At 43.1% G+C, this 23486-nt stretch overlaps 4 protein-coding genes across 6 annotated transcripts; 2 read left to right on the forward strand and 2 right to left on the reverse strand.

Moving 5' to 3' along the window:
- The first annotated feature begins 2964 nt into the window (after positions 1-2964).
- Positions 2965-8540, forward strand: rab33ba (RAB33B, member RAS oncogene family a). Its single transcript, XM_023277864.3, has 2 exons — positions 2965-3407; positions 5014-8540. Exons 1-2 carry the CDS (start codon positions 3168-3170, stop codon positions 5506-5508), a joined length of 735 nt encoding a protein of 244 aa, XP_023133632.1. The 5' UTR covers positions 2965-3167; the 3' UTR covers positions 5509-8540.
- Positions 8072-14617, reverse strand: zgc:113425 (uncharacterized protein LOC541425 homolog). Of its 3 annotated transcripts, XR_002746561.3 has the most exons (7): positions 14453-14617; positions 14149-14208; positions 12709-12840; positions 10503-10649; positions 9877-9934; positions 8739-8949; positions 8072-8443 (listed from the first exon to the last, which is right to left on the reverse strand). XR_002746561.3 is itself a non-coding variant. In XM_023277866.3 (6 exons), exons 1-6 carry the CDS (start codon positions 14615-14617, stop codon positions 8840-8842), a joined length of 669 nt encoding a protein of 222 aa, XP_023133634.1. In that variant the 3' UTR covers positions 8542-8839. The 3 variants fall into 3 exon arrangements, 2 of the variants coding, with proteins under 2 accessions (XP_023133634.1, XP_023133633.1); XM_023277866.3 differs by lacking the exon at positions 8072-8443 and having other exon boundaries at positions 8542-8946; XM_023277865.3 differs by lacking the exon at positions 8072-8443 and having other exon boundaries at positions 8542-8949.
- Positions 14618-14885: 268 nt separating this feature from the next.
- On the forward strand, positions 14886-20648 carry LOC118470828 (uncharacterized). Its single transcript, XM_055016722.1, has 2 exons — positions 14886-19718; positions 19796-20648. Exon 1 carries the CDS (start codon positions 15178-15180, stop codon positions 16141-16143), a length of 966 nt encoding a protein of 321 aa, XP_054872697.1. The 5' UTR covers positions 14886-15177; the 3' UTR covers positions 16144-19718; positions 19796-20648.
- On the reverse strand, positions 16973-22258 carry LOC111573616 (probable pancreatic secretory proteinase inhibitor). Its single transcript, XM_023277859.3, has 4 exons — positions 22092-22258; positions 19190-19221; positions 17653-17765; positions 16973-17283 (listed from the first exon to the last, which is right to left on the reverse strand). The coding sequence occupies exons 1-4, from the start codon at positions 22141-22143 to the stop codon at positions 17235-17237; spliced, it is 246 nt and encodes an 81-aa protein (XP_023133627.1). The 5' UTR covers positions 22144-22258; the 3' UTR covers positions 16973-17234.
- Between the last annotated feature and the right edge of the window lie 1228 nt (positions 22259-23486).

A 23486-nucleotide genomic window follows, 5' to 3' on the forward strand; every position in this document is an offset into this window, starting at 1 on the left:
CCATCATCACCCATCCATCATCATCCATCCATCCATCATCACCCATCCATCCATCCATCCATCCATCCATCCATCCATCCATTATCCATCCATCATCATCCATCCATCATCCATCCATCCATCCATCCATCCATCCATTATCCATCCATCATCATCCATCCATCATCCATCCATCCACCCATCCATCCATCATCCATCCATCCATCCATCCATCCATCCATCATCACCCATCATTCATCATCCATCCATCATCATCCATCCATCCATCCATCCATCCATCCATCCATCATCATCCATCCATTATCCATCCATCCATCATCATCCATCCATCCATCCATCCATTATCCAACATCCATCCATCCATCATCCATCCATCCATCCATCATCCATCCATCCATCCATCCATCCATCCATCCATCCATCCATCATCACCCATCCATCCATCCATCATCACCCATCCATCATCATCCATCCATCATCACACATCCATCCATCCATCCATCCATCCATCCATCCATCCATCCATCCATCCATACATTATCCATCCATCATCATCCATCCATCCATCCATCCATCCATCCATCCATCCATCCATCCATACATTATCCATCCATCATCATCCATCCATCATCCATCCATCCACCCATCCATCCATCATCCATCCATCCATCCATCCATCCATCCATCATCACCCATCATTCATCATCCATCCATCATCATCCATCCATCCATCCATTATCCATCCATCCATCATCATCCATCCATCCATCCATCATTCATCATCCATTCATCCATCCATCCATCCATCATCCATCCATCCATCCATCATTATCCATCCATCCATCATCATCATCCATCCATCCATCATCCATCCATCATCCATCCATCATCCATCCATCATCCATCCATCACTATCCATCCATCATCATCCATCCATCATCCATCCATCCATTATCCATCCATCCATAATCCATCCATCCTTTAACCCTCATTAGGTCATGAGGGACTGAGTCTATCACAGGTTCACCTGGACAGGTAGCAATCTATCTCAGGGCTACACATAGAGACAAACAATCACACTCACAGTGACACCTACGGACAATTTAGAATCACCAATGAACCTCAGCATGTTTCTGGACTGTGGGAGGAAGCTGGAGAACTTGAAGAACCTGGTGATGACACCACATTTGTTGCTTGTCTCTGAGTTATAAGAATCAGGATTAAAGGTGAGAGCTAGCTGACCTTCTTCATTCCAAACACAATCATGTCAGTCTTTTTTTAGTTGGAGAAGATTTTGCAGCTTCCAGTCACTGATTTGTTCAACAGTGACAGAGATTCAACGTGTCCACAACCACCTGGTAAACACGTTCTTCTGCATTTTATGTGAGGCTGGTTTATTATTTCCTATGAATCAGCCCAGTGGGATCCAGGGTGGAACTCTGTGGAACCCCACATGTCATCGAAACAAACAGCTTCCTGCCATGGTTTTATGGTTTTCTGATAGTCCTGACAGAACTGAGTGATCTACTGTGTCCATCAGAACCAAAACACACACGTTTCCTGGCTCAGTGTTCAAGCACATGTCATTTGTTCTCCATAGAAGTGTGTTAAAAGTCACTGAGTTGTTGGTGAACAACTTTTACAAAAAATGTACATAAAAGCAGAAGGTTTGATATGAAGTTGATCAGAGCTGTATGAAGAAGCAGTGGAATGCTAGCAGGGGGTGACCTGAGAACAGAGGATCTTTAAAACAGCAAATCTCAACCGGTTGCTAACTGAATGTAAATTGCTCAATTTTAATAACTGTAAAAGAAAATAAAAAATAAATTTCAACCTCATAATTTAAACTCGAATTGAAATTATATTCCAGTAAAGCTGAAACTGAGTGAAATATTTTAGAACTGAATTCAGTTGTCCTGAAACTGAAAATGTCTAAATTCAGTTTTTTCTGCAACCTTTAGATTAATGAACGGTCTTTCTTTAGGTTTTGTGGAAAGCCAGGTGAGTTTTTAACCTTAAAGAACACAAAATAATGTTTTCTGACCTAAGAGACCAAGAAAATACACACTAGAGAATGTTAAAGGTCTAAATTAGCTCCAGAAGAGTTGATGATTGATCTGCTCATTTACTAATCATTAACCAGTTTCAACTACAGTCAGGAATAAAGCTTTTTAGAAACTGAAGTCTGTGAGTCAGAGAACAAATTATAGCATTAGCATGATATTTTCCCACTAGGTGACAGCAGTGGGTCTTTATTGAGGCGCTTATGTGACATCTGCTTATATCAATACTGACAAAGTTAAAAATAATTAAAAACACTGAACAAAGTCACCGCCACAAATCCATCAAAATGACTGGAAAAACATCTCATCTTCCAGTTTTATTAGTTGTAGCTGAACGTTGGGGAAATCCAGATTTTACAGCTTTTTTTTCTACAATTGTTTCAGAGATTCTTTGAAAGAATTCCCAGCTGAAACACTAAAACTAAAATCATGTTCATCTAACGTCATTTTAGTGTTTTAAACCCAGCAGATTTTAAAATGATTCTGAAGAGTATCTGCTCCAAATAAAAGAGTCGTCATGATGAAACACAAACATTTATTCATCAGAACCTGCAGTATTGGTCACATTAGCTCTTTAAAAAAAATAAAAACTGTGTGTTTGTCTTTCACACTCCAACCAGAGGATAACTGATTGTACTGGAACTACAGAATTCTGATTTCCCGTTTTAAACCAGTACTCTAACATGACATTTACAAACCTTCTGAGAATGTTCTGCTAGTGTTTTCAGTGGTGTGTTTTCTGTAAATTGTAAATATCTTCAGAACAACATTATATTAAAGCTTTATATATTAATATTATTGGAACTTGAAGGTAATATTTGCTGGATCATAGAGGATTTTACAGAACTTACAGCGGGGCCCTGAACGTCTCACAGAGTGAAATCTCGCGAGAAGAGACCTGGTAGGACAACACTACGTGTGTTCCCAGCTGACGGGATGACTGGTCTGACAGAGCTACTGGTTTTATTGGGTTTAAATACTAAATAATATCCTCATCCTGGATGTGTTCGTTACCGGAGACTCTCCCGGTCCTCCTCCTCCAGCAGCAGCCCGGTGACTGACGCTCATCCCCCGCTACAGCCTCCTCCGGTCCGTCAGCTTGACATGGCGGAGAGCGGCTCGTCGGCTGGATTCTCCGGTTCCCAGACCGGCTCCCTGACCGGATCCGGCCTCCCGCCGCCCAGGACCCGCATCTTCAAGATCATCGTGATCGGAGACTCCGGCGTCGGGAAGACCTGCCTCACCTACCGCTTCTGCGCCGGCAAGTTTCCCGAGAAGACGGAGGCCACGATCGGAGTGGACTTCAGGGAGAGGCTGGTGGAGATAGACGGGGAGAAGATCAAGGTGAGACCCCGAGACCCGGTCCATCAGACCTGGTCCAATAGACCCGGTCCATCAGATCCGGTCTAGTTGAACCGGACAAACCGATTCGGTCCATCTGAACCGGTCCAATAGAACCGGTGTATCAGAACCGGTTCAATAGAACCGGTCCATCAGACCCTTGTCTAGTTGAACTGGACAAACCGATCCGGTCCATCACACCCGGTCCAGTAGAACCGGTCTAATCAAACCGGTGTATCAGACCCGGTCTAATAGAACCGGTCCAATAGAACCGGTCCATCAGACCCGGTCTAGTTGAACCGGACAAACAGATCTGGTCCATCAGAACCGGTCCATCAGACCCGGTCCAATAGAACCGGTCCATCATAGTCTGTAGAGGAGGATTCCAACATGGAGAAAAGCAGAAGCTGTTTATGAAAACATCAACATGAAGTAAAATCAACACAATTAAAGAGTTAACGAGAGGAAAACTCAGACAGGAAACAGTTAAAGTGCAGTTTGTTGTTTTATTTCAGCATTTATCTTTTATTTATCCTAAAACCTGACAGCAAACAGAAACTCTCCAGGCCTAAATAAAATAATTTAATCCTTTATTTCTCCCCACATCAGAGAAATCCACAGTTCCAGCAGCAAACATCTTTCAGAGCAGCACTAAGCATCTGTACAGTAATAATAATAATAATTGTAATGACAATAATATGTACAAGATATACAAGAATGAATAAATACAGTTTTACTACACTAGAAGTGACATCAGTGGAATGAATGGAAGTAAAAGTACAAAAAATGCCAGCAGAGCAAGAAAAAATCATTCAGTAGAGTATAACTGGCTTTAGTTGTTCATTGGCTCCTAAAAACAGGAGGATCATCCAATCACTGGTTAGTTTAATTACTGAGTGCTAGCTATGCACAGGTGTGTACTGGTGTGTACAGGTGTGTACAGGTGTATAAAAGTGTGTACAGGCGTGTGTTGTCTGTGTATTTAATAGAATAGAATAGAGTAGAACAGAATAACTTTGTTCCAAATAAAAACAGAAATTCAGATGTTTTCCACATTGTGCTCTTAACTATTGAACAGTAGAGGACCCAGAATGGAACCCTGAAGATCTCCTCGGGTTCCATTTATCATGACAGCAGCAGATCTGACTTTAAACTAAACTTAAATTAGATTTTTAATCGTTTATTTATCTCATACAGGCCACAGTCCTGTAAAGAGGTAAAACATAAAAGAAAATAAATGACAGAATGAGAAAAGAAACCCTTAAAGCAATGTTTATAAAACGTAGGATGAAGTTTAACTGATGAACTTCTAGCAGATCTGTTTATTTCAAACCTTATGATTCTAAACCTCTGAGGAAACCCCAGTAACACCTCCATTGCACACATTATTGGATTTTAATTTATTTTCTATCTTCCTTTTTAAATCGTGCTCTCTTCCATAAGTTTACCCCACAAACCAAACAAATGGCCTTTTAGAAATTATTTTCCTGTGTCAGTTTTGCTACTTCTGCTTCAGAAGAGACCTAAAAGATCATTTTACTGTTTGTTTAATGTTGACCTCAGCCTTCTGCTCCTTATCTAGCGTTAGTTTGATGTTTGTCCTCCTCAGATCCAGCTGTGGGACACTGCAGGCCAGGAGCGCTTCAGGAAGTCCATGGTGCAGCACTACTACCGGAACGTGCACGCCGTCGTCTTCGTGTACGACATCACCAATGCGGCCAGCTTCCGCAGCCTCCCCGCCTGGATCGAGGAGTGCCGGCAGCACGCCCTGGGCTCCGAGGTCCCCCGGATCCTGGTGGGGAACAAGTGCGACCTGCGGGACTCGGTTCAGGTGTGGACGGACGTGGCGCAGCAGTTCGCCGACGCCCACTCCATGCCGCTGTTCGAGACGTCCGCCAAGAACCCCAACGGCCCGGGAGACAGCAACCACGGAAACAGCGACCACGTGGAGGCCATCTTCATGACGGTGGCCCACAAGCTCAAGTCCCAGAAGCCCCTGGTGCTCAGCCAGCCGCCGGGGGCCTTAGGGGCCACCGTCAGCCTGAGCAGGGGCCGGGATGATGGGGCGGACGGGTCCCGGAGCTGGGCCTGCAGCAGCTGCTGAGAGAGGAAACGGTGAGACAGCCTGAAGGATTTTATGAGGCTGAGAAAAGAGAGAGCAGAAACATCTTCAATCAGAAGGTCTCAGAGGGGTTCTCCTTAACTGCTGGGGCTCAACTTTATGAACGACTTTCAGGGATTCTGGGTCGTATTTACCGCGTGATTCTCGTTTTTTTGTTGGATCCACTGATCCTGATAAAGTGGCCAAAAATCGTACTTGAAGGAGAGCCGAGGCGGAGCTGTGGACAGAACACCAGAGCAACACCATCCCAGCAGCTCGTTCGTGTGGAGACAGAGGAGGCTTCACTGATTGGTGGTTTCGACATATCTTGTCCACTCCCTTCTAGAAGTTTTGTTTGGGTTCTCGGTGACTGCAGGTTGGTTCCAGTCTAGCGGCCTCATTAAAGGATCTCTGTGGAGCGTTCTTCTCATTTATTGCTGTTTTTATGTTCAGTCTTTGAAGACGCCTCGCTTCCACACAGTTCTGCCTCAGGCCTGTCCAGCTGTAGAACAGACTGCCTCCTGGTGGTCATCGTGAGGAAGTTCATTACATTTACAGCTTCAGATAAGATAGATAAGATAGTCCTTTATTTCATCCACTTTATCCGGTAGTTTTATGGAATATGAAAACAGGACCAATGATACCTGGAGAGAAATACGTGAGGAGCTTATTCTGAAACATGTGGAGCCCGTTTAGTGAAATCATGTGATGGAGGACATATGAAGCTCTACAGGATGCGTGTTTTCTGTATGTTACACAGCTAGCATGTGCTAAACCAGCTGAGGGAGTCTCTTCTAACAGCTGACAGCCTGTTAGTCATCTTTCCAGCTTCCAGATGTGCAGTCTGGTCTAATCTAAAAGTAGAAATGATTCAACAGACTCAAGGTAAATTACGAACCAGAAGAAACAGAAGCAGGAGTTTCATCTGTTTGGAACTGAGGTGTAAAAATATTTCCTCCTCCAAAGAACATCTGCTAAGTTCATGTTTGGATCCACGTTTTCTATCTCGCGGTTGTCCCTGCCTCTGCTAACTCAGCGCTAAATGTCTGAGCTGACCGACTACGAACCACGAGTGTCGTTGTCTAGCAAAGCTTTCCATGGAGTTAAAACAAGTCTACTCCTAGAATGGTCTGCTGGTTGGAACAGCTCCACAGGGGTCTTTAGAGGGGCCCCTGGCTAAACTGGGGGCCTTTAGAGGGGCCCCTGGCTAAACTGGGGGCCTTTAGAGGGACGACTGGTTAGACTGGGGGTCTTTAGAGGGGCCCCTGGCTAAACTGGGGGCCTTTAGAGGGGCCCCTGGCTAAACTGGGGGTCTTTAGAGGGGCCCCTGGCTAAACTGGGGGCCTTTAGAGGGACCACTGGCTAAACTGGGGGCCTTTAGAGGGGCCCCTGTCTAAACTGGGGGCCTTTAGAGGGGCCCCTGGTTAAACTGGGGGCCTTTAGATGGGCCCCTGGCTAAACTGGGGGCCTTTAGAGGGGCCCCTGGTTAAACTGGGGGCCTTTAGAGGGACTACTGGTTAGACTGGGGGTCTTTAGAGGGGTTGCTGGTTTGACTGAAGGGAATCATTTCATTTTAAGGTTCTGTTTGAGACAGATTCAGAGCCACTTCACTAACTTCTTACAGTTGATTGGTGATTTTAAAAAGGGATTGTGTTTAAAATCTTCCATCTAGAGAAGCCCTGAGGTGATCACATCCACGTTTCCACGTCTAAAGCCTCAGACTGGAGGGATTATTCTGCTCCACTCAGTTTCAAACTGCTTTTTCCTCCTGTTCTCTATGAATCGTGTTGTCATGCTGATGGATTTAGATGACCTGAGGTTTCATAGCTGGGTGGTCAGCGGACCTTATTAACCAATCAGCAGACAATTGGGGCATTTTTCTGTCTGACTGAGGCAGGATGGTCTCAGAGTTTAGAGCTGATAGGAGCTAATTGGAGAAGAGAGTTTCACCAGATAGATGCGGTCTAAAGATCTGAATGCTGGTCTGCATTTAAACCAGGAGACTTAAATTCATCTTAGTCCAAGTTCCACATCCAGACCAGTATAACCACAGCAGAATAACCTATAACCTATAAATAACCACAACTCCTAATGGTTCCTTTGTTTTAGTGCAAAAATGTTCACATTTAAGGAATTATCTTTTCGCTAAACATCATGAACCAGAAATTTATGAAGAAAAATAAATTCAGTTTCATCAACATTCAGCCTCAGTTTATCATTTCCACATTACAACTTCCAGATCACAGAGTGTCGACAAAGGAACACAACATTTAGTCATCTGGAACTGAACCAGAGAGGATTTACTGGAGGATCAAAACCACAAAAGTCAGACAAAACAGACAAAAAACAACAAAAGCAAGACAAAAATATTACAAAAATGTGACACAAAATGACAAAAGCAAGAAACAAAACAAAGAAAGAGACAAAAAATTAGACAAAAAAAGTTACAAAGTGACAAAAGCATGAAACAAAATGACAAAAACATGAGACATGACAAGTCAGACAAAAAAGGACAAAAACAAGACATAATACTACAAAAATGAGACACAAAATGACAAAAGAACAATGAACAATCTCGTATTTTACTTTATGATCAAAACAACTTGTCATGGTCTAGAAATTATTTTAAATTTATAGTTTCTTCTCTGTAAATTTTACACTTTGTAAATAGGACCAGATTGGACCCTCTGGAGGCCCACGGGCCGTGGTTCTGCTGCTTTGGTCTTCTCAGAGGACAGATCAAACCTTCTCTCAGGACTGTTAGAGGCAATGCACTGAGACAAACCACCAGGTGATCTGTCAGCGACTACAGAGTTTTATTCTGGGTTTGGTTGCTGCTTCTTCTGTTTTCTCATCCATCTGTCTTCATGCAGCTGTCGTTTCTTTTGCCTTATTTTGTTCACAAAGCAGCTGTATCTGTCATCGCCCGCCAGAGTTCCTGATTCAGTGACAGATGAATGAAACAGGGTGGTAAGGAGGCGCTTGCAGTGGTTTAATTACGTGTAACATTGCAATAAACTACCCTGAACATTTCACTGAATAGTCCAGCTTTCTTTATTAAACACATAGAAAACATCTGCTTTCACATTAAACATTTCAGTCCTGACGTGGGAATAAGCATTCAGGTTAAAGTTTCAGTGAATCTGGTCACAGAAATGTTTGGTCACAGAGGAAATGAGCACACGGTCCAAAGTGCTTCCAATCAGTTTAAATAAGTCACATCTCTACCAGACCTCCAGACGTCCTGAGGCTCCTCCTGAGGCTCCTCCTCTGTCCATGAGATGTAAAGTAATGTCCATCATCTCTTCAGGGCTGAAGGACCAGAGGTTTGGTCTCAGGTCAGTCTGCTGTATGAAGCCAGGCTGGAAGGACCCTCCTCTTCCTCTGTGGTGTTTCTGCTGCTGGACGCAGCAGAAGAGTTGAAGAGTCTGTCGTCGCCTCCTGCTGGACACAGAGAAGATGTTTGGTGTCTTTTATCAGGAGCTCAGATGGATTCTCGACCTGATGTACGTTAAATAGTGTATATTCTCCATCAGTAAGGATGACTGTAACTGAATATAAACAGAGACAGGACTGGAGGAGCTGTTTACTGTCATATCCACTAATATCCATCAGTTTGTCTCCTGCAGGTACATCTGCTGTTATTTCCCACTGAGGTAAATATCCTAAATAAGGATAGCTCAAACATCGGGGCCGATATTTGGCATTTTTCTGATTATCTGTATTTTATTGGTCGATAATTGATAAATGAAACGTGTTACTTCAGGTCTGATTCCGTCTCTTCTCTCTGATCTCAGAAACATCTGAAAACCAGAAGCACCAACAAGTAAGTTAGCTTCTCTCACGGTGGCTAAAGCTATGCTAACAGCTAGCTGCTACGTTAGAAGTCACAGATTAACCTGGAAAACAATAATTAATAAAACGTTAACATCTGGACCTTAGTGGGCGATAACAGTGACAGAACAGTGAAAGATTAATAAAACAGAAGAACAGCAACAGACAGACTGATCAATCTGAGTCTATTCAGTGATAGTTGTCCTGAATAATGGAGAGGTCTGGTTGGATGACGGGTTCCTGCTGTCTCATGCTGTTAGAACATTACATTTAATTTAAATCAGTTCTAAATATCAATAATCTGCATCAGAATCAGCCCTAAAAAACAAAAACACAGCGGTCCACCCCTGATCTTACAGCATTTATCAGCCCCTGAACTGTAACATCCAGGCTGAACCCAACAAACTTCAAATCCAGGTTATTCTACTGTGTTTCAGAGGTTTTCTATTATGGGACGGACATGTCCTCTACCAGGTACTAAAGAGCTGCAGAACAGAGGAACAGACTCTTAGAGGAGCATTTAACCTGAGATCCTACCTCGCCAGGTGCACACCATCTCCGTGTCTCCAGGATCACACTGAGGAACCAGAGTCTCCTGCAACACGCACAGCATCACTTGTATGTTCTAAACATCACACATATGTTCTAAACAGCACACATATCATCACATGTATGTTCTAAACATCACATATATCACATGTGTGTTGACAACTGGAACAACTGGAACTGAAATGTTCTGTCCGTAACGTTAAAATAAACTGTGTCAGTGCAGCAGCTAAAAGTCCAGCCTGGCTGACAGCATGTCCAGCTCTGGGATTTAAACAGGAAACTAGAGCTATTCATTTAATAATTAGATTTATAGCAGCCTTTATGTTCCATCCTCTGGTTTATTTAACACTGTCCAGATGTTTCCTGATGTTTCTTTCTTAGTAGATGGATTTTTAACTTCATGTTGTGTTTTCAGTTCCATTCCTGGTCCTGATGTTTTAGGTTCTTTTATCCATTAATCTAGCTAGCTGTCGCATCAAACACACAGTTCTGATTTCAGACATTCATCATCTTTGTCAGTTCAAGAGGAAGGAAGGTTTCAGAGCTCGAGGATGAACCACCGTGAGGGAAACTAGTTTAGTTTGTTTAGTGATTCTAGACGTGGTGGTCCCTACCAGTCCAGTCCTGGCATCGTAGCAGCCACAGCGGGGCAGACTCCGGCAGCCCACCCAGCCAATCAGAGCAGACAGAACCAGGCTGATGGAGCAGCTCAGCAGGATGGTGGCATTAGCTCCCTTCACCATCCGATGGAGGACAAACGTCTGAGCAGGAAACAGAAGCTAACTGCAGCACACTGGGCACAACATGCATTAAATAAGACAGAAACTCTTCAGCTGACGAGTGGAAAACGTCACGACTCCATAAATACCATCATTAGGATTTAAATCCCAACGTCTGAACACTAATCACTGCTAATAATACAACATATATAATAATACTATAATATCTGCACATTTATGGAGGATGTTTACTGGTGTTCTGCATGAATAAGAGATCTGGTCAGAGAGCAGGAAAACATCTGGACATGAGCAGATTTTAACCCTCGTGTCGTCCTGCGGGTCAAATTGACCCATTTTAAAGTTGAAAATGTGGAAAAAAATATATTTTCACAGTAAAACTTCTGATGTCCACTTTTTCAATATTTTGGGGAATTTTTTGAACATTTTTTGGTGGGAAAAAAGAAATGTTAAAAATGTTTCTTAAGAACATTCACATAAAAATCAACCAAAATCCAGTTAATTTCGGTGGATTTTGGTTGATTTTTATGTGAATGTTCTTAAAGAAAATATAAGAAGTTTTATTGATATATATGGAATCACTTCAGATATTTTTAGGATTTTTTTGGAAGATTTTTACTCATTTTTTAAAAATATTTACAAGAATTTTCTTGCCAAATTTGGGGGATTTGTTTTTAATATTTTTTAAATAAAACTTTTAAGGAATTATTGGAATTTTCTTCCTGAAGGTTTTGCAAATTTTCGGAAATTTGGGGATTTTTTTGCTGAATTTTTGGATTTTTTTCAGACAAGGAAACAATATTTTTTGGTGCCTGTAAATGAGGACAACAGGAGGGTTAATACAGCTGCTAAATCTTTACTAAGTCATTCCCTGGCAGGTATCTGAGAGAGGATGAGAGTACGCCGACCAGAACTTTTCATACAGAAATCCAGGATGTATTACAGTTTTTCTCAGATCAGAACTGAAATTCTCTAAACTACTTGTTCAATCTTCACATCACTGTGTCACTTGTGCACATCAGAAAGCAGTTTCTCATTTCTCTGAACCAGCTGTAAATGCTTTGGTTCATCCATGCAAATGATTCTGTCCAGTTCTCTGCTGTTTCCTCCATTATCAGCTGCTTCTGTCCTGTTGATCTAAATGTATTCTAATGGGTCTCTGTTGAATATTCTCACCTCCAACAACATTTAGGCATCAGTTCATCACATCAGTCTTTAAAAAAGTTGTCAGAATATGTCAGGATGTTTCTATACATTTCCATTAGACTTTTTTCCTAAATCTGTCCTGAGTTGGTAAATTGCTCTCAGGTGAAGCTTGAATTTCTCTATGAAGGGAAATGTGTGAAGGGTTTGGGTTTTCTGAAATTACTCAAAGACACAAGAGAAGATATTCATGATGTGGATGAGAGTTTGTGTCCAACAGACAGGAACGTCAGGAGGTGTAGGAAGACTGCACTGGAATTCCTACAGCTGCATGGACAGTTTTCCCTCAGGAGATTGTCCTATGTTCACATTTCTACTTTAGTTTTTTGTTTTTTCTTTGTGCTATGCAGCACTGTTTTCCTTTCTGTATCACAATGAAGTGATCTGTCAACTAATCACACCACAAACAGTAAAAGTATAAATGTGAATCTTGTCCAGTCTCTTGGAATCAATCTCCCACATACACTAAGGAGGAACTTACAATTTACAATAACTGGCATCAGAACTTTAGCCATAGTTTAATCAGAACATCCCTCCAGAGAACACTGTTAGAATGACACCATGACTCAGCAATCTGACCGTCTGATCCACACAATGACACCAGGACTGGTCATTCTGATCCACTGACATGTTCACTGACACATATTTACTCTGAGAGATGAACTCAGGATATGGAGCAGAGACTGGCTTTTACATGTAATCCATGGTGTTTCACTATTTGTACAAAAATTGTTTTGAGAAATGCTCTTCCTGTTTTGCAATTGTCGAGGATGATTGGAGAAATGTACCAAAGCGACTGAGAAAAACTGTAATGAGGAGACAGTGTGAGGTGTCTGAGGAGAAAGCAGTTAATGAAAGATCCGGAGTGTTTGGCTGTTACCACTTCAGGACTGTCGTGGTGATGGAAGACCTCTTCATCCTCCTCCCCGTAGGTCAGAGTCAGACAGGAGTAGCCCGATAAGAAGAGAACCGCCACACAGGAGAGTCCTGCAGCCGCCACCATCACACTCACCTGGAGACAGAAACACAAGCTCAGAGATGAATGCTGGCTGAGAAACTGAAAGAGAGAGTTTGTTTGTGTCTGTGTGTGTGTGCATGTGTGTGTGTATATATATATATATATATATATATATATATATATATATATATATATATATATATATATATATATATATATATATATATATACACACACACATATATTTATATATATTTTTTTTTTAATTTAATCAATTTATTTCTTTTTTTTGCTCATTTTCTTTTCCTATATTTGGGTCTTGGAGGGTTAAGCTGCTTTTGATTAGATTTTGATTATTTTTCTTATAGTTCAGGAAAATCAGAAATCCAGTATGTCAAAATATTAGAACATTTCATTCCATTTTTGAGTAAATTCAATTCAGTTCAGTTCAGTTTTATTTAAATAGCACCAATTATGTATCCAGAAGCTTTCCAGAACCCATCTGAAGCCCAGAGCAGGAAAGAAAGCACTCCTCTGACTGTTTAACCAGAATAAATGTCTGTATGAAGAAAATGATGCAGCTAGAAGTGGAATAAAAACAGAAGAGTGGAGTCAGTCATGCATCTCTGTAGGAACGGAAAGCAAAGACCACATTTCTAAAAGGAAAACACTACAGAGTTCAGTCTGGAGACATTCTGGCGTTTATTTCCTTTCATTCACTGCAGGGTGGAGTTTACAACAGCAGATCTGTGTTTTAAAGTCTGGTCTGAGTTTCTAACAGCAGATGTGCTTTAAAGTGTGACCTGGACTCTAGTCTGGCTCAGACCTGCAGCAGTAATGATTAAACTATCAGCTGTACGTAATGTGTGACTGCTTTTAGACATCTGATCATTTATAAATGTGCAGCACAACCAGTGCAGAGTCCATTTATTGTTCATTACGTTTGATTTAATCATTTTAATCGTCCTGACGAGGAACTCGGCTCTAAATAAAGTTGTGTTTAATCAAATAACTACAAACTCCAGACCTCCTCCAGTGGAAATCTGTTTCTTTATTCTTCTCCGTGGTGTTTTTACATACTGGGATACATTAGCAGTAAAATAAGGGCTCTCAAAACACAGATTTAGATCTCCAGGGTTTTATATGGGACAAACCTGGAAACTCCGAAGGTGTGAACTTATTGTCTTCAGAATCAGGATTCCTCCAAACTGTGCAGTGTTTCATAGTTTACTGTCTTGAACAGGTGAGTTTAATCAACTAGAGACTCAGACTAAGGTAGTACCGGTAGCAGATAAAACCAAGTGTTTGACGGAAGTACAAACCCAGTGTCAGCGGAAGAGTGTTTAGAATAATCACACATACCAGGACGGAGTGTTTACGCTGGGAGGCGAACAGAGCCAGCACACCTGGACAGGCCATGACCTGAAACAAAGACAGCAGGTGAGGACAAAGGTCCACTTTACCTGAATGGAGATTAAAAAACAACAACACGTTAAATCAGCTCAGTTCACATCAGACTCCATTCAGAATCCATATAAATCTAGGATTCCACTCTAATGACGAGCTTTATGTTACAGCTAAGCAAACTACCTGCATAATAAAGGTTAAATCCGGACTGAATAAAGTTTGAATCCTGGCTGACTAAAGAGTTTCTGGAGGCTCTCACCAGTCCTCCCCACACCGGCGTCCTGGTGCTGCTCAGCGGGGTGTCTTTGCGGAAAACGGCGTCCATGAACCCGCAGACGACGCAGAGTCCCGCACAGGCCACCTGGAGGATCCCCAGGACCAGGACGCTCCTCTGGTTGAAGATAAAGTACCTGTATCGGTCCATTTTCAGGTGGAGGTAAGCGTGAAGTTAGCTTGAAGCTCGGATTCCGGATTTCTGTGTGTCAAACATGAGTTCTAAAAGTTCAAACAGCAGTTTTTACTCCGGAAAGCCTCAGTTCCAGCATTTCTAACCAGCGTCCTGCTTGTTCCGGGCTGTGGGCTGGTTTCGGTGCTGACAGGTAGCCGTTGATCATTAACCTGCCCAGCAACAGCAGCAGGTGTTCCCGGACACCTGGACTCTGTGACCTGCAGCTCTGACTGACAGGCTGCCGAAGCCCCGCCCCCTTCTCAGGTTTCAATCAACTGAGACCCAAAAAACTGCTTCATTTCTGATTTTTGAGTCAGAGTTGAATACTTCACCATATTTAAGGTGCTTTTAAAAAATATTTTAATGTACAGTAGTATCTCATAGGATAGTATGTAGAGTCATAGGGAACTGTGGAGTTTTTTGTTTGTTTTGTGTGTTTTATTTTCTTTTTTTTACCTTTATGATACTGTAAAAATATAGTAATTCATAGTATAGTGTCTGGCGTCATAGTACAGTATGGTATAATGTAGTATGTGATGTCACTGTCCAGAATGAGGTGTCATAGAATAGTTACCTCTACCCCTCTACCTCTACCTCTCTACCTCTACCTCTATCCCTCTACCCCCCTACCCCTCTCCGCTACCCCTCTATCCCTCTATCTCTACCCCTCTACCCCTGTACCCCTTTGTCCCTCTACCTCTACCCCTCTATCCCTCTACCCCTCTATCCCTCTACCTCTACCCCTCTACCTCTACCTCTCTACCTCTACCCCTCTACCTCCACCTCTACCCTTCTACCGCTACCTCTCTCTCTGTCCCTCTACCTCTATCCCTCTACCTTTCTACCTCTATCCCTCTACCTCTACCTCTACCCCTCTATCCCTCTACCCCTCTATCCCTCTACCTCTACCCCTCTACCTCTCTACCTCTACCCCTCTACCTCCACCTCTACCCTTCTACCTCTACCTCTCTACCTCTACCTCTGTCCCTCTACCTCTATCCCTCTACCTCTCTACCTCTACCCCTCTATCCATCTACCTCTACTCCTCTACCTCTACCTCTCTACCTCTACCCCTCTACCTCTATCCCTCTACCCCTCTACCTCTACACCTCTACCTCTATCCCTCTACTTCTACCTCTATCCATCTACCTCTACTCCTCTACCTCTACCGCTCTACCTCTACCCCTCTACCTCTGTCCCTCTACCCCTCTACCTCTATCCCTCTACCCCTCTACCTCTATCTCTCTACCTCTATCCCTCTACCTCTACCCCTCTATCCCTCTATCCCTCTACCCCTCTACCTCTACCCCCTACCTCTACTTCTATCCCTCTACCTCTATGCCTCTACCTCTACCCCTCTATGCCTCTACCTCTACCCCTCTACCCCTACCTCTCTACCTCTACCCCTCTACCCCTCTACCTCTGTCCCTCTATCTCTACCTCTCTACCTCTTCTGTCCCTCTCAACCCGTCCGGCCAGCAGTAGATGGGTCCCCCACATAAAGAGCTGGGTTCTGCTCAAGGTTTTTTTCCCTGTTAAAAGGGTGTTTTCCTTGCTCCTGTCGCCTTTTGGCTTGCCCTGGGGGTCAGGCATATGGTTTCTGTAAAGCGTCTTGAGACAATTTGACTGTAATTGGCACTATATAAATAAAATTGAATTGAATTGAATTGAATTGAATTGAATTGAATTGAATTGAATTGAATTGAATTGAATTGAATTGAATTGAATTGAATTGAATTGAATTGAATTGAGGGCTGCACAGTGGTGTAGTGGTTAGCACTTTCGCCTTGCAGCAAGAAGATCCCTGGTTCGCGTCCCGGCTTTCCCAGGATCTTTCTGCATGGAGTTTGCATGTTCTCCCTGTGCATGCGTGGGTTTTCTCCAGGTACTCCGGCTTCCTCCCACAGTCTAAAAATATGTTGAGGTTAATTGTTCAGTCTAAATTGCCCGTAGTTGTGAATGTGAGAGTGATTGTTTGTCTATATATGTAGCCCTGCGACAGACTGGCGACCTGTCTAGGGTGTCCCCTGCCTTCGCCTGAGTCAGCTGGGATAGGTTCCAGCCCCCCCCCCCGCGACCCTAGTGAGGATTAAGCGGTGTATAGATAATGGATGGATGAATTGAATTGAATTGAATTGAACAGAATTGAATTGAATAGAAGCGTGACTGAAATGTGCCTTCAGACAGCAGATGAACAGAACGGAGGGCTTTAAAAACATCAGACCAGCTCTGATCAGCTGCTTCCTGCTTTCAGCGAGGGTCTTCATGCCCTCAGATTCTCTCCTTAATCCAACCCGAACCACCTGAACGTGTTAATGACTGACACTAAGCCCAAGAGGAAATACAATCTTTATTCATGGTAGATTTGAATGAAAAATGGTCATGCGGACATATGAAAATATTTGACTCACCATCGATCAATAGATGTTTAAACTATGAGCACATACAGCTACAGTCATGTTTATTCATGTTAGCTAAATGCTAACAGCTAATTAGCTATAATTCAACTGTAGTCCAAGATGCTGGTGATGACATCACTGCTTAAGAAGAACTAGGATGATGTCATCAGTGAGTGAAGGGTGTGATGATGTCATTATGAGCAGGGTCCGTCATTCACAATCAAAATGTCAACGTTTTTCTCCCTAAAAAGAAAAATCAGTAATTAGCAGTCAGTTAAAGAAGGTTTTGAATCAAAGTAACTGCTTCTACCTGTGCACAGGTGTGAAGAGCAGATTCACAGTTTCCAAACAAACCATGTTTAAGCATGAATTAGTTCTCAATAAGAACAATCAAATGAAGACTCTTCAGAGGCATATTTTAACAAAAGCACCCCAAAGCTTCCCTGAATGACCTGTAGCCAGACGTGCTGCAGGTCAGTCTGATGGACCTGACCATCAGGAGTTTAATAGCAACCAGGATCATTTCAGTTTCATCCTTTGACATTTTACCAGGTGCAGCTAACAGAGTGAGTTGTTCTCTGGTGGTGTGAAGGGTTGGGTTCCTGCACTCACAGTCTGGCCACACACAGAGAACATTCGTTGGGGTAGGTGATGCCGTTGCTGCCGCAGACTGGAGAGTAGCTCAGAGGACAGGCCTGAGTCACGGTCATCCCCACACAGGAGGGCTGCACACAACACAAGACTAGTTAACAAACACAAGACAAGCTGCCATCAAAGCCAGCGTAAGCTCTGGTCAGGACTGGAGATACTGGGACCGAGGCCAGAGCCCACAATCTGAAGGTTTACAACTCAGTATTCAAACCAGATTATTCAGAATTATGGCTTTAAGGTTCCTAGGAGGAAATCTTTGAAACACATCACTAAAAAACAGTCAAACATTTGATTTTTTCATAGATTTATTACAGGTCTTCTGGAAATATGACAAAATCTGTTGGGTCAGATACATACATACTCTATCAGCTCTGGTGATGCAGAAAATTGTGTTACCACATTTATTTGTGGCCTCTTAGATTCTCATGGGTGATTACAATTAACTACAGCTGCTGACTCCTTAGACTCAGTCACAGGAGCTCAGCAAAGATCTGAAAAAGTAACTTTTTGACTTGAACAGCTCAAAAAATGTCACTTGGAGCCATTTCAAAGCAGCTGCACATCCCAAATCTGTGCAAACATCTGTTTGTCGGTACAAAGTTCACGGTCCAGTTGTGTTACTGCCACAGCCAGGAAGAAAACACAAACTATGACCTGCTGCTGACTGACAGCTGGTCAGGATGGTCCAGAATCAACCAGAAACCATTAGTGAGAAGCTACTGGAACTCAGCTGTCAGGGTTTACATCAACATGAGCTGAGAGGCTGCTGTGAAGACGAAAACCTTTCCTCTAAAAGCAGAACCTTAAAGCTCCTCTGGACTTTGCTGATCACATAGACAAAGAAAATGCTCTCTGTAGGAATGTTCTGTGGTCAGTTGGAACAAAAACTGAGCTATAGAGCCATAATGAACCAAAATATGTTTGGAGGAGAGAAGGTGAGGCCTTACCTTCCAACACCAAACCTTCTGTCAAGCATGGTGGTGGCAGTATTATGCTCTGGGTTTTGGTACCAGTTGAACTGGGCCTTTACTCAAGTAAATTAGATGATGAAGGAGGAGGATTACCTCCACATTCTTCAGGAAAACCTAAAATCTGCAGCCAGAAGGTTGGGTCCTGGATGCGGGTTTGATGTTCCAACAAGACAATGACTCCAAACATATCAAAGGTGGTTTAGAAATGGTTAAATTAGGCCGGAACTGAGGTTTAAGACTGGTCCTTAAAGTTCTGACTTAAACCCAATGAGGAATCTGTGGACTGTGATGAAGAAACCAGATTGTGTCCTTGTTTCCATAATCTCTACATCACATTTTCAGATTGGGGAAAACTTTAAAGAAACCTTAAGAGACATTAAAAAGTAATGTCATTGTTCAATACATTTACTTTTAATTTAACTGAGATTTAATTTTTAAAAAGATTCACCTGAGCTGCTTTAGGATCATGGAGTGTATTCAAATAACAGAGAAAAAACTATACTGACAATAAGAGGTTTGTCTCTTACCCTCCTGTAGAGCCTGGACTTATCCTCAGCATCTGAAACAGAAACAATCACATTAGTTCCCATGGAGATCCACTTTTATCTGGACTGGTTGAGCAGCTTCTCAGAAACTGTCGTCTAGACTGAATAAGATCTAAGAAACGACTGACTAACGAGTTATTTAATACATGAAGATGCACAAATACAACTAGAGAAATGACTGAGCAGATGTTTCTACACCTGATACTGTTTCTACACCTGATACTGTTTCTACACCTGATACTGTTTCTACACCTGATACTGTTTCTACACCTGATACTGTTTCTACACCTGTGTCAGGCCTACTGCTACAGGCTCCAGGTAGTGCTCTCCCCTTCCCCGATCCTTTCTATTTTGATCAGGTGTGCTGGGCACAGAAGCTGCGGCGGCAGGTGTGGGAGATCAGCAATCAGCAGAAGCACGAGCAGGTGGAGCTTGGCCACTCAGACTCCCCTCAGCTGCAATATAGACTGACTCCACTCACCACTTGTCGCTGGACTGTGAACATCTCTCAGTCAGTTCTGTGCACTGTTCTCTCCAGCCTCCTGACTCTTGTGAAACTCTTAGTAATTCTCGTTTGCTCTTCCCTAGTCTGGATTCCTGCCTGCTCGTGCACCACTTGTCCCTCGTCTTCATGGATCCTCTGGTTACTGACTGTTCTCCGCTACTCTGAATTCCACCAGCCGACCTCCACCTCACTCCCTCCAGCTCTTCTGAAATCTCTTACCTGATCTGCCACCCTAACCTCCTTCCCTCTGACACCAGCCCCAGCCTGTCACTGCAGTTTCCAGCCACCACGTTCATCTCCAGCTGCCCACCAGTCCTCTCTGCTGCCCCCAGCTCGTACCACCTCAGCGTGAAGGCTCCCCCCGGTTCTCCTGGTTCCATTCCCTCCTATCAGCGAAGTCCCACACCTGGTATTCCAGACTAGTATTGCGTTCTTTGATGTCTGTATTAATATTTGGTATCACTGTAGTCTCGAGTTACTATTTCCTGGAAGTCTTGTTTTCTTGTCCAGTGAGTGTAGTCACTCTTCAGTACTATTATCTTGTTTAATCTTAGTTCTGAGTATTTCCTAAGGTCTGTTTCTCCTAGTTGGTTCCTAGTGAGTGAAATTGCTCTTCCGCATTAGTTGCCCCTGTTGTTCAGAGTAATTCTTAGAATCTGAATTCTTGCCTTTGTGTTACCACGCTTCTGAATTTGTCCTGTTGTTCTCGCTCATTAGAGGTCTATATAGTTTGACTTTCCTACCTAGGTTGTACCTTCAGTGGGTTAGTTGTTCCTGCATTCAATTTTCCCCTCCAGTCCATTAAGGGCTCTCTGGAGTTATTTAAGTTTAGGAACCTGTTTTGTAAACCCCTTCTGGTTGTGGTTTTCTGGTTACATTGTAATCCTGAGTTCTTGTATTCTGTTCTGTAAAAATAAAAGTCTTTATTTTACTGTACTGGTCTCCATCTCTTTTCCTGCACTTGAGCCTCTTAAACCGTAATGACCTGGGGCCTCATTTATAAAACATTGCGTAGGATCCACACTAAAAGTTTGACTACGCCGAAAACCTGAAATAGGCGTACGCCAAAAAATATCCTGATTTATAAAACCGTGCGTACGCACAACTGCACGCAATTTCCCATTTATAAATCACACTCCAGCTGGAAGATTGTGCAGGTGGATCCACCTCACATCCCGCCCACGACACACCCACATTTTACCATGAATGGTCAATGCAAAGTAACTCATGATGTATTTGCATATAAATAAGCTGCTGATCCACGGCATTTTACGCTCAGTCATGGCAGAAAAAAGAAAAGGAAAATTTTCGGAGACCGAGATAGAGGTGCTTGTGGATGAGGTGGAGGCCAGGAAGAGTATTTTGTTTGGTGGTCATAGTAGTGGCATCACTAACAAAAGAAAAGGCACCGAGTGGCAGCAAGTTGTCACCTCTGTCAACAGTGTGAGTTCCACAGAGAGAACTGTGGCAGAGGTGAAAAAGAAGTGGTCTGATTTGAAGGTGGAGACCATGAAGAGAGTGACATGCCATCACCAAAGCGTGTCTGCTACAGGTGGGGATAGAGGCAAACCTGAGCCCACACCTCTGGACAGCAGGATAGCATCCATCCTCGGGACGGCCAGCGGTGTGGAATCGTGTCAGAGAAGGAAGGAGACACCGATTTGGCAGAGCCCACAGAGGAGACCGGTAAAATACAGTTTTATCCGTTTATTAAATGTATTAAATATTTAAATGGACTTGTAAAAAGGCAGTGGACTTATGCTTTTTGTCCTCAGTCACTCTAGAGTTGGAAACGCTGGCTGACGAGGAGGTTCCGACCACAGCGTGTCCTGTCAGCGTGGATGAAGCCAGTACATCCTGAGACCATGGCACACCCAGAAGTGGTCAGATCCTGACAGACAGAGTCCTACAATCACAAAGGGACACCATCGGTGCCATAAATGAAATATGGGATGAGCTCCAGCAAATACGCACCGTAATGAACAACATGTGTGAGGTCCTGTCTGACATTGCCGCCTCTATTAAAGATCTTGTTAAAAAAAAAAATGAAACGTACTTTCGGTCTTTTTGCAAACGCTGCATAACACCCCGGCTCTACAAGTGTAATATGTGATGACAATAAAGGTTCGGGATAAATCTGGCTTCAATTCACCACCTCACCGTCTGGCACTGCCGTTCCCTCTGTCTGCAAAATGTCCGTAAGCACGCATCAATTTTGGCGCAGCGGTGCGCAAATTCTCACGCCAAGTTTATTTTTATAAATCACAACCTTTGCGTTGGAAGTGGGGTACGTAACTTCTAGCCCTGTTTTGTGCGTACGCAAGCTTTATAAATGAGGCCCCTGATGCTGTTTCTACGCCTGAACTGGGTCAGTCTTACCTGCACAAACAATAATGGTCACACAGATGAGCAGAAGACGTTGAGCAAACATCTTGATCGTCTGATGAGAAGCGCTGGGATGGTGTGCTGATGTGTCTCTCTGCAGGTCCTCCCTGGTTCTGACTCGGCCGTTGGCATCCTGTTGTCATATAGACGACCAGCGCAACAATGTGACCTTGTGTTGTTGTCATGGCGGCTGCTGACTTTTGTTCACGCTTTAATCTCGGGATCAACATTCTGTCTGTGGCTAAATAGTGCTGACAGAGTGAAAATAGTCCGGGAGGGTGACACTGTGACTCCAGGACAAACACAAGAGCAGAACAACAAGCCGGAATAAACAGACCTGTCACAAGTCTGACAGCAACACATCAAACAAATCAACAGTTTACAGACAAAATCATGTGTATCTCTGCACAGAAAAACAGAACAACAGGAACCGGTTGGAAACTCCTGACCCTGGGTCACAATTATTAAGATGTGGTTGGATTAATAATGAACTGGAAATCACTTCTGTTTTAGGTTTCTAAGGATGTTTCACAACATCGGGACCACTGCAGGAGAACATTGGGACCATGTTCAATATTCAGATCACACTTAATGTTAGTTTCTTCTGGTGGTCCTACAGCTTCTCCTTCTCTTCTAGTTGTGAGTTCATGTTGTTGACTTCATCTTCCTGAAACCGCAGCTTCCTGCTGCAGTAATGTTGTTTACCTGTAGGTGTCACCATTTGATTTAAAGTCACATTTAATTGCTAATGTTCCTTTTGATTGAACACCCCTCGGTAAACTCAGGGTGACCAGGACAGCAGAGTTAGGTGGTAACCACTGGACAGTCAGCTTCCTGATCCCAGGCATCATCAGGACCACTGCAGGAGAACATCAGGACCACTGCTGGAGAGCATCAGAACAGTTTCAGGAGAACATCAGGACCACTGACGCTACACTGAGATGCATCAACACTAACCCTGGATAACTCTGAGGCCTGTAAGAACCTATGTGTGCACAGGACATACACTACTGGCTAAAAATTTTAGAAGGCCCCAATTTTTCCAGTTTATTACTGAAATTTAAGTTGTTCAGATCAAATGAAGAGCTTCAAATGGTCCAAAGGTAAGAGGTGACGCACCAGAGGTTAAAAACAGGTAAAGTTACCCAAAACTAAAAAATAATGAACATTTCAGAATTCTACTAAAAGGTCTTTATCAGGAACAGAAATGGGTTAACAACTGAAAGCTGTTCTGCACCAATGGAGGTTGATGAAGCCTTGAAAGTTGGAGCTACCAAATCCTAAAGGTGTCCCAACTTTTCTAGATTCCTTCCAACCCCCTCTGTCTGCAGAAAGCAGTGTTGGAGCCCTCCAGAGCATTATTAGAACAGGAAGTACTGCAGAAAGTAG

The sequence above is a fragment of the Amphiprion ocellaris genome, chromosome 13 (assembly GCF_022539595.1).
Source record: "Amphiprion ocellaris isolate individual 3 ecotype Okinawa chromosome 13, ASM2253959v1, whole genome shotgun sequence".
Classification (NCBI taxonomy): domain Eukaryota; kingdom Metazoa; phylum Chordata; class Actinopteri; family Pomacentridae; genus Amphiprion; species Amphiprion ocellaris.

What these genes read in the sequence shown, in the direction of transcription:
- zgc:113425 (XM_023277865.3), bottom strand. Translation starts at nt 14,617, where the DNA reads ATGGACCGATACAGGTACTTTATCTTCAACCAGAGGAGCGTCCTGGTC. An exon ending in ACCACGACAGTCCTGAAGTG is followed by an intron (nt 10,650 to 12,708) that starts GTAACAGCCAAA and finishes TTTCCTGCTCAG; the next exon opens with ACGTTTGTCCTCCATCGGAT. An exon ending in ACGATGCCAGGACTGGACTG is followed by an intron (nt 9,935 to 10,502) that starts GTAGGGACCACC and finishes TGCGTGTTGCAG; the next exon opens with GAGACTCTGGTTCCTCAGTG.
- LOC111573616 (XM_023277859.3), bottom strand. Translation starts at nt 22,143, where the DNA reads ATGTTTGCTCAACGTCTTCTGCTCATCTGTGTGACCATTATTGTTTGT. An exon ending in GACCATTATTGTTTGTGCAG is followed by an intron (nt 19,222 to 22,091) that starts GTAAGACTGACC and finishes TTTCTGTTTCAG; the next exon opens with ATGCTGAGGATAAGTCCAGG. An exon ending in TCTCTGTGTGTGGCCAGACT is followed by an intron (nt 17,284 to 17,652) that starts GTGAGTGCAGGA and finishes TTTTCTTTTTAG; the next exon opens with GGAGAAAAACGTTGACATTT.
- rab33ba (XM_023277864.3), top strand. Translation starts at nt 3,168, where the DNA reads ATGGCGGAGAGCGGCTCGTCGGCTGGATTCTCCGGTTCCCAGACCGGC. An exon ending in TAGACGGGGAGAAGATCAAG is followed by an intron (nt 3,408 to 5,013) that starts GTGAGACCCCGA and finishes TGTCCTCCTCAG; the next exon opens with ATCCAGCTGTGGGACACTGC.
- LOC118470828 (XM_055016722.1), top strand. Translation starts at nt 15,178, where the DNA reads ATGTCACTGTCCAGAATGAGGTGTCATAGAATAGTTACCTCTACCCCT.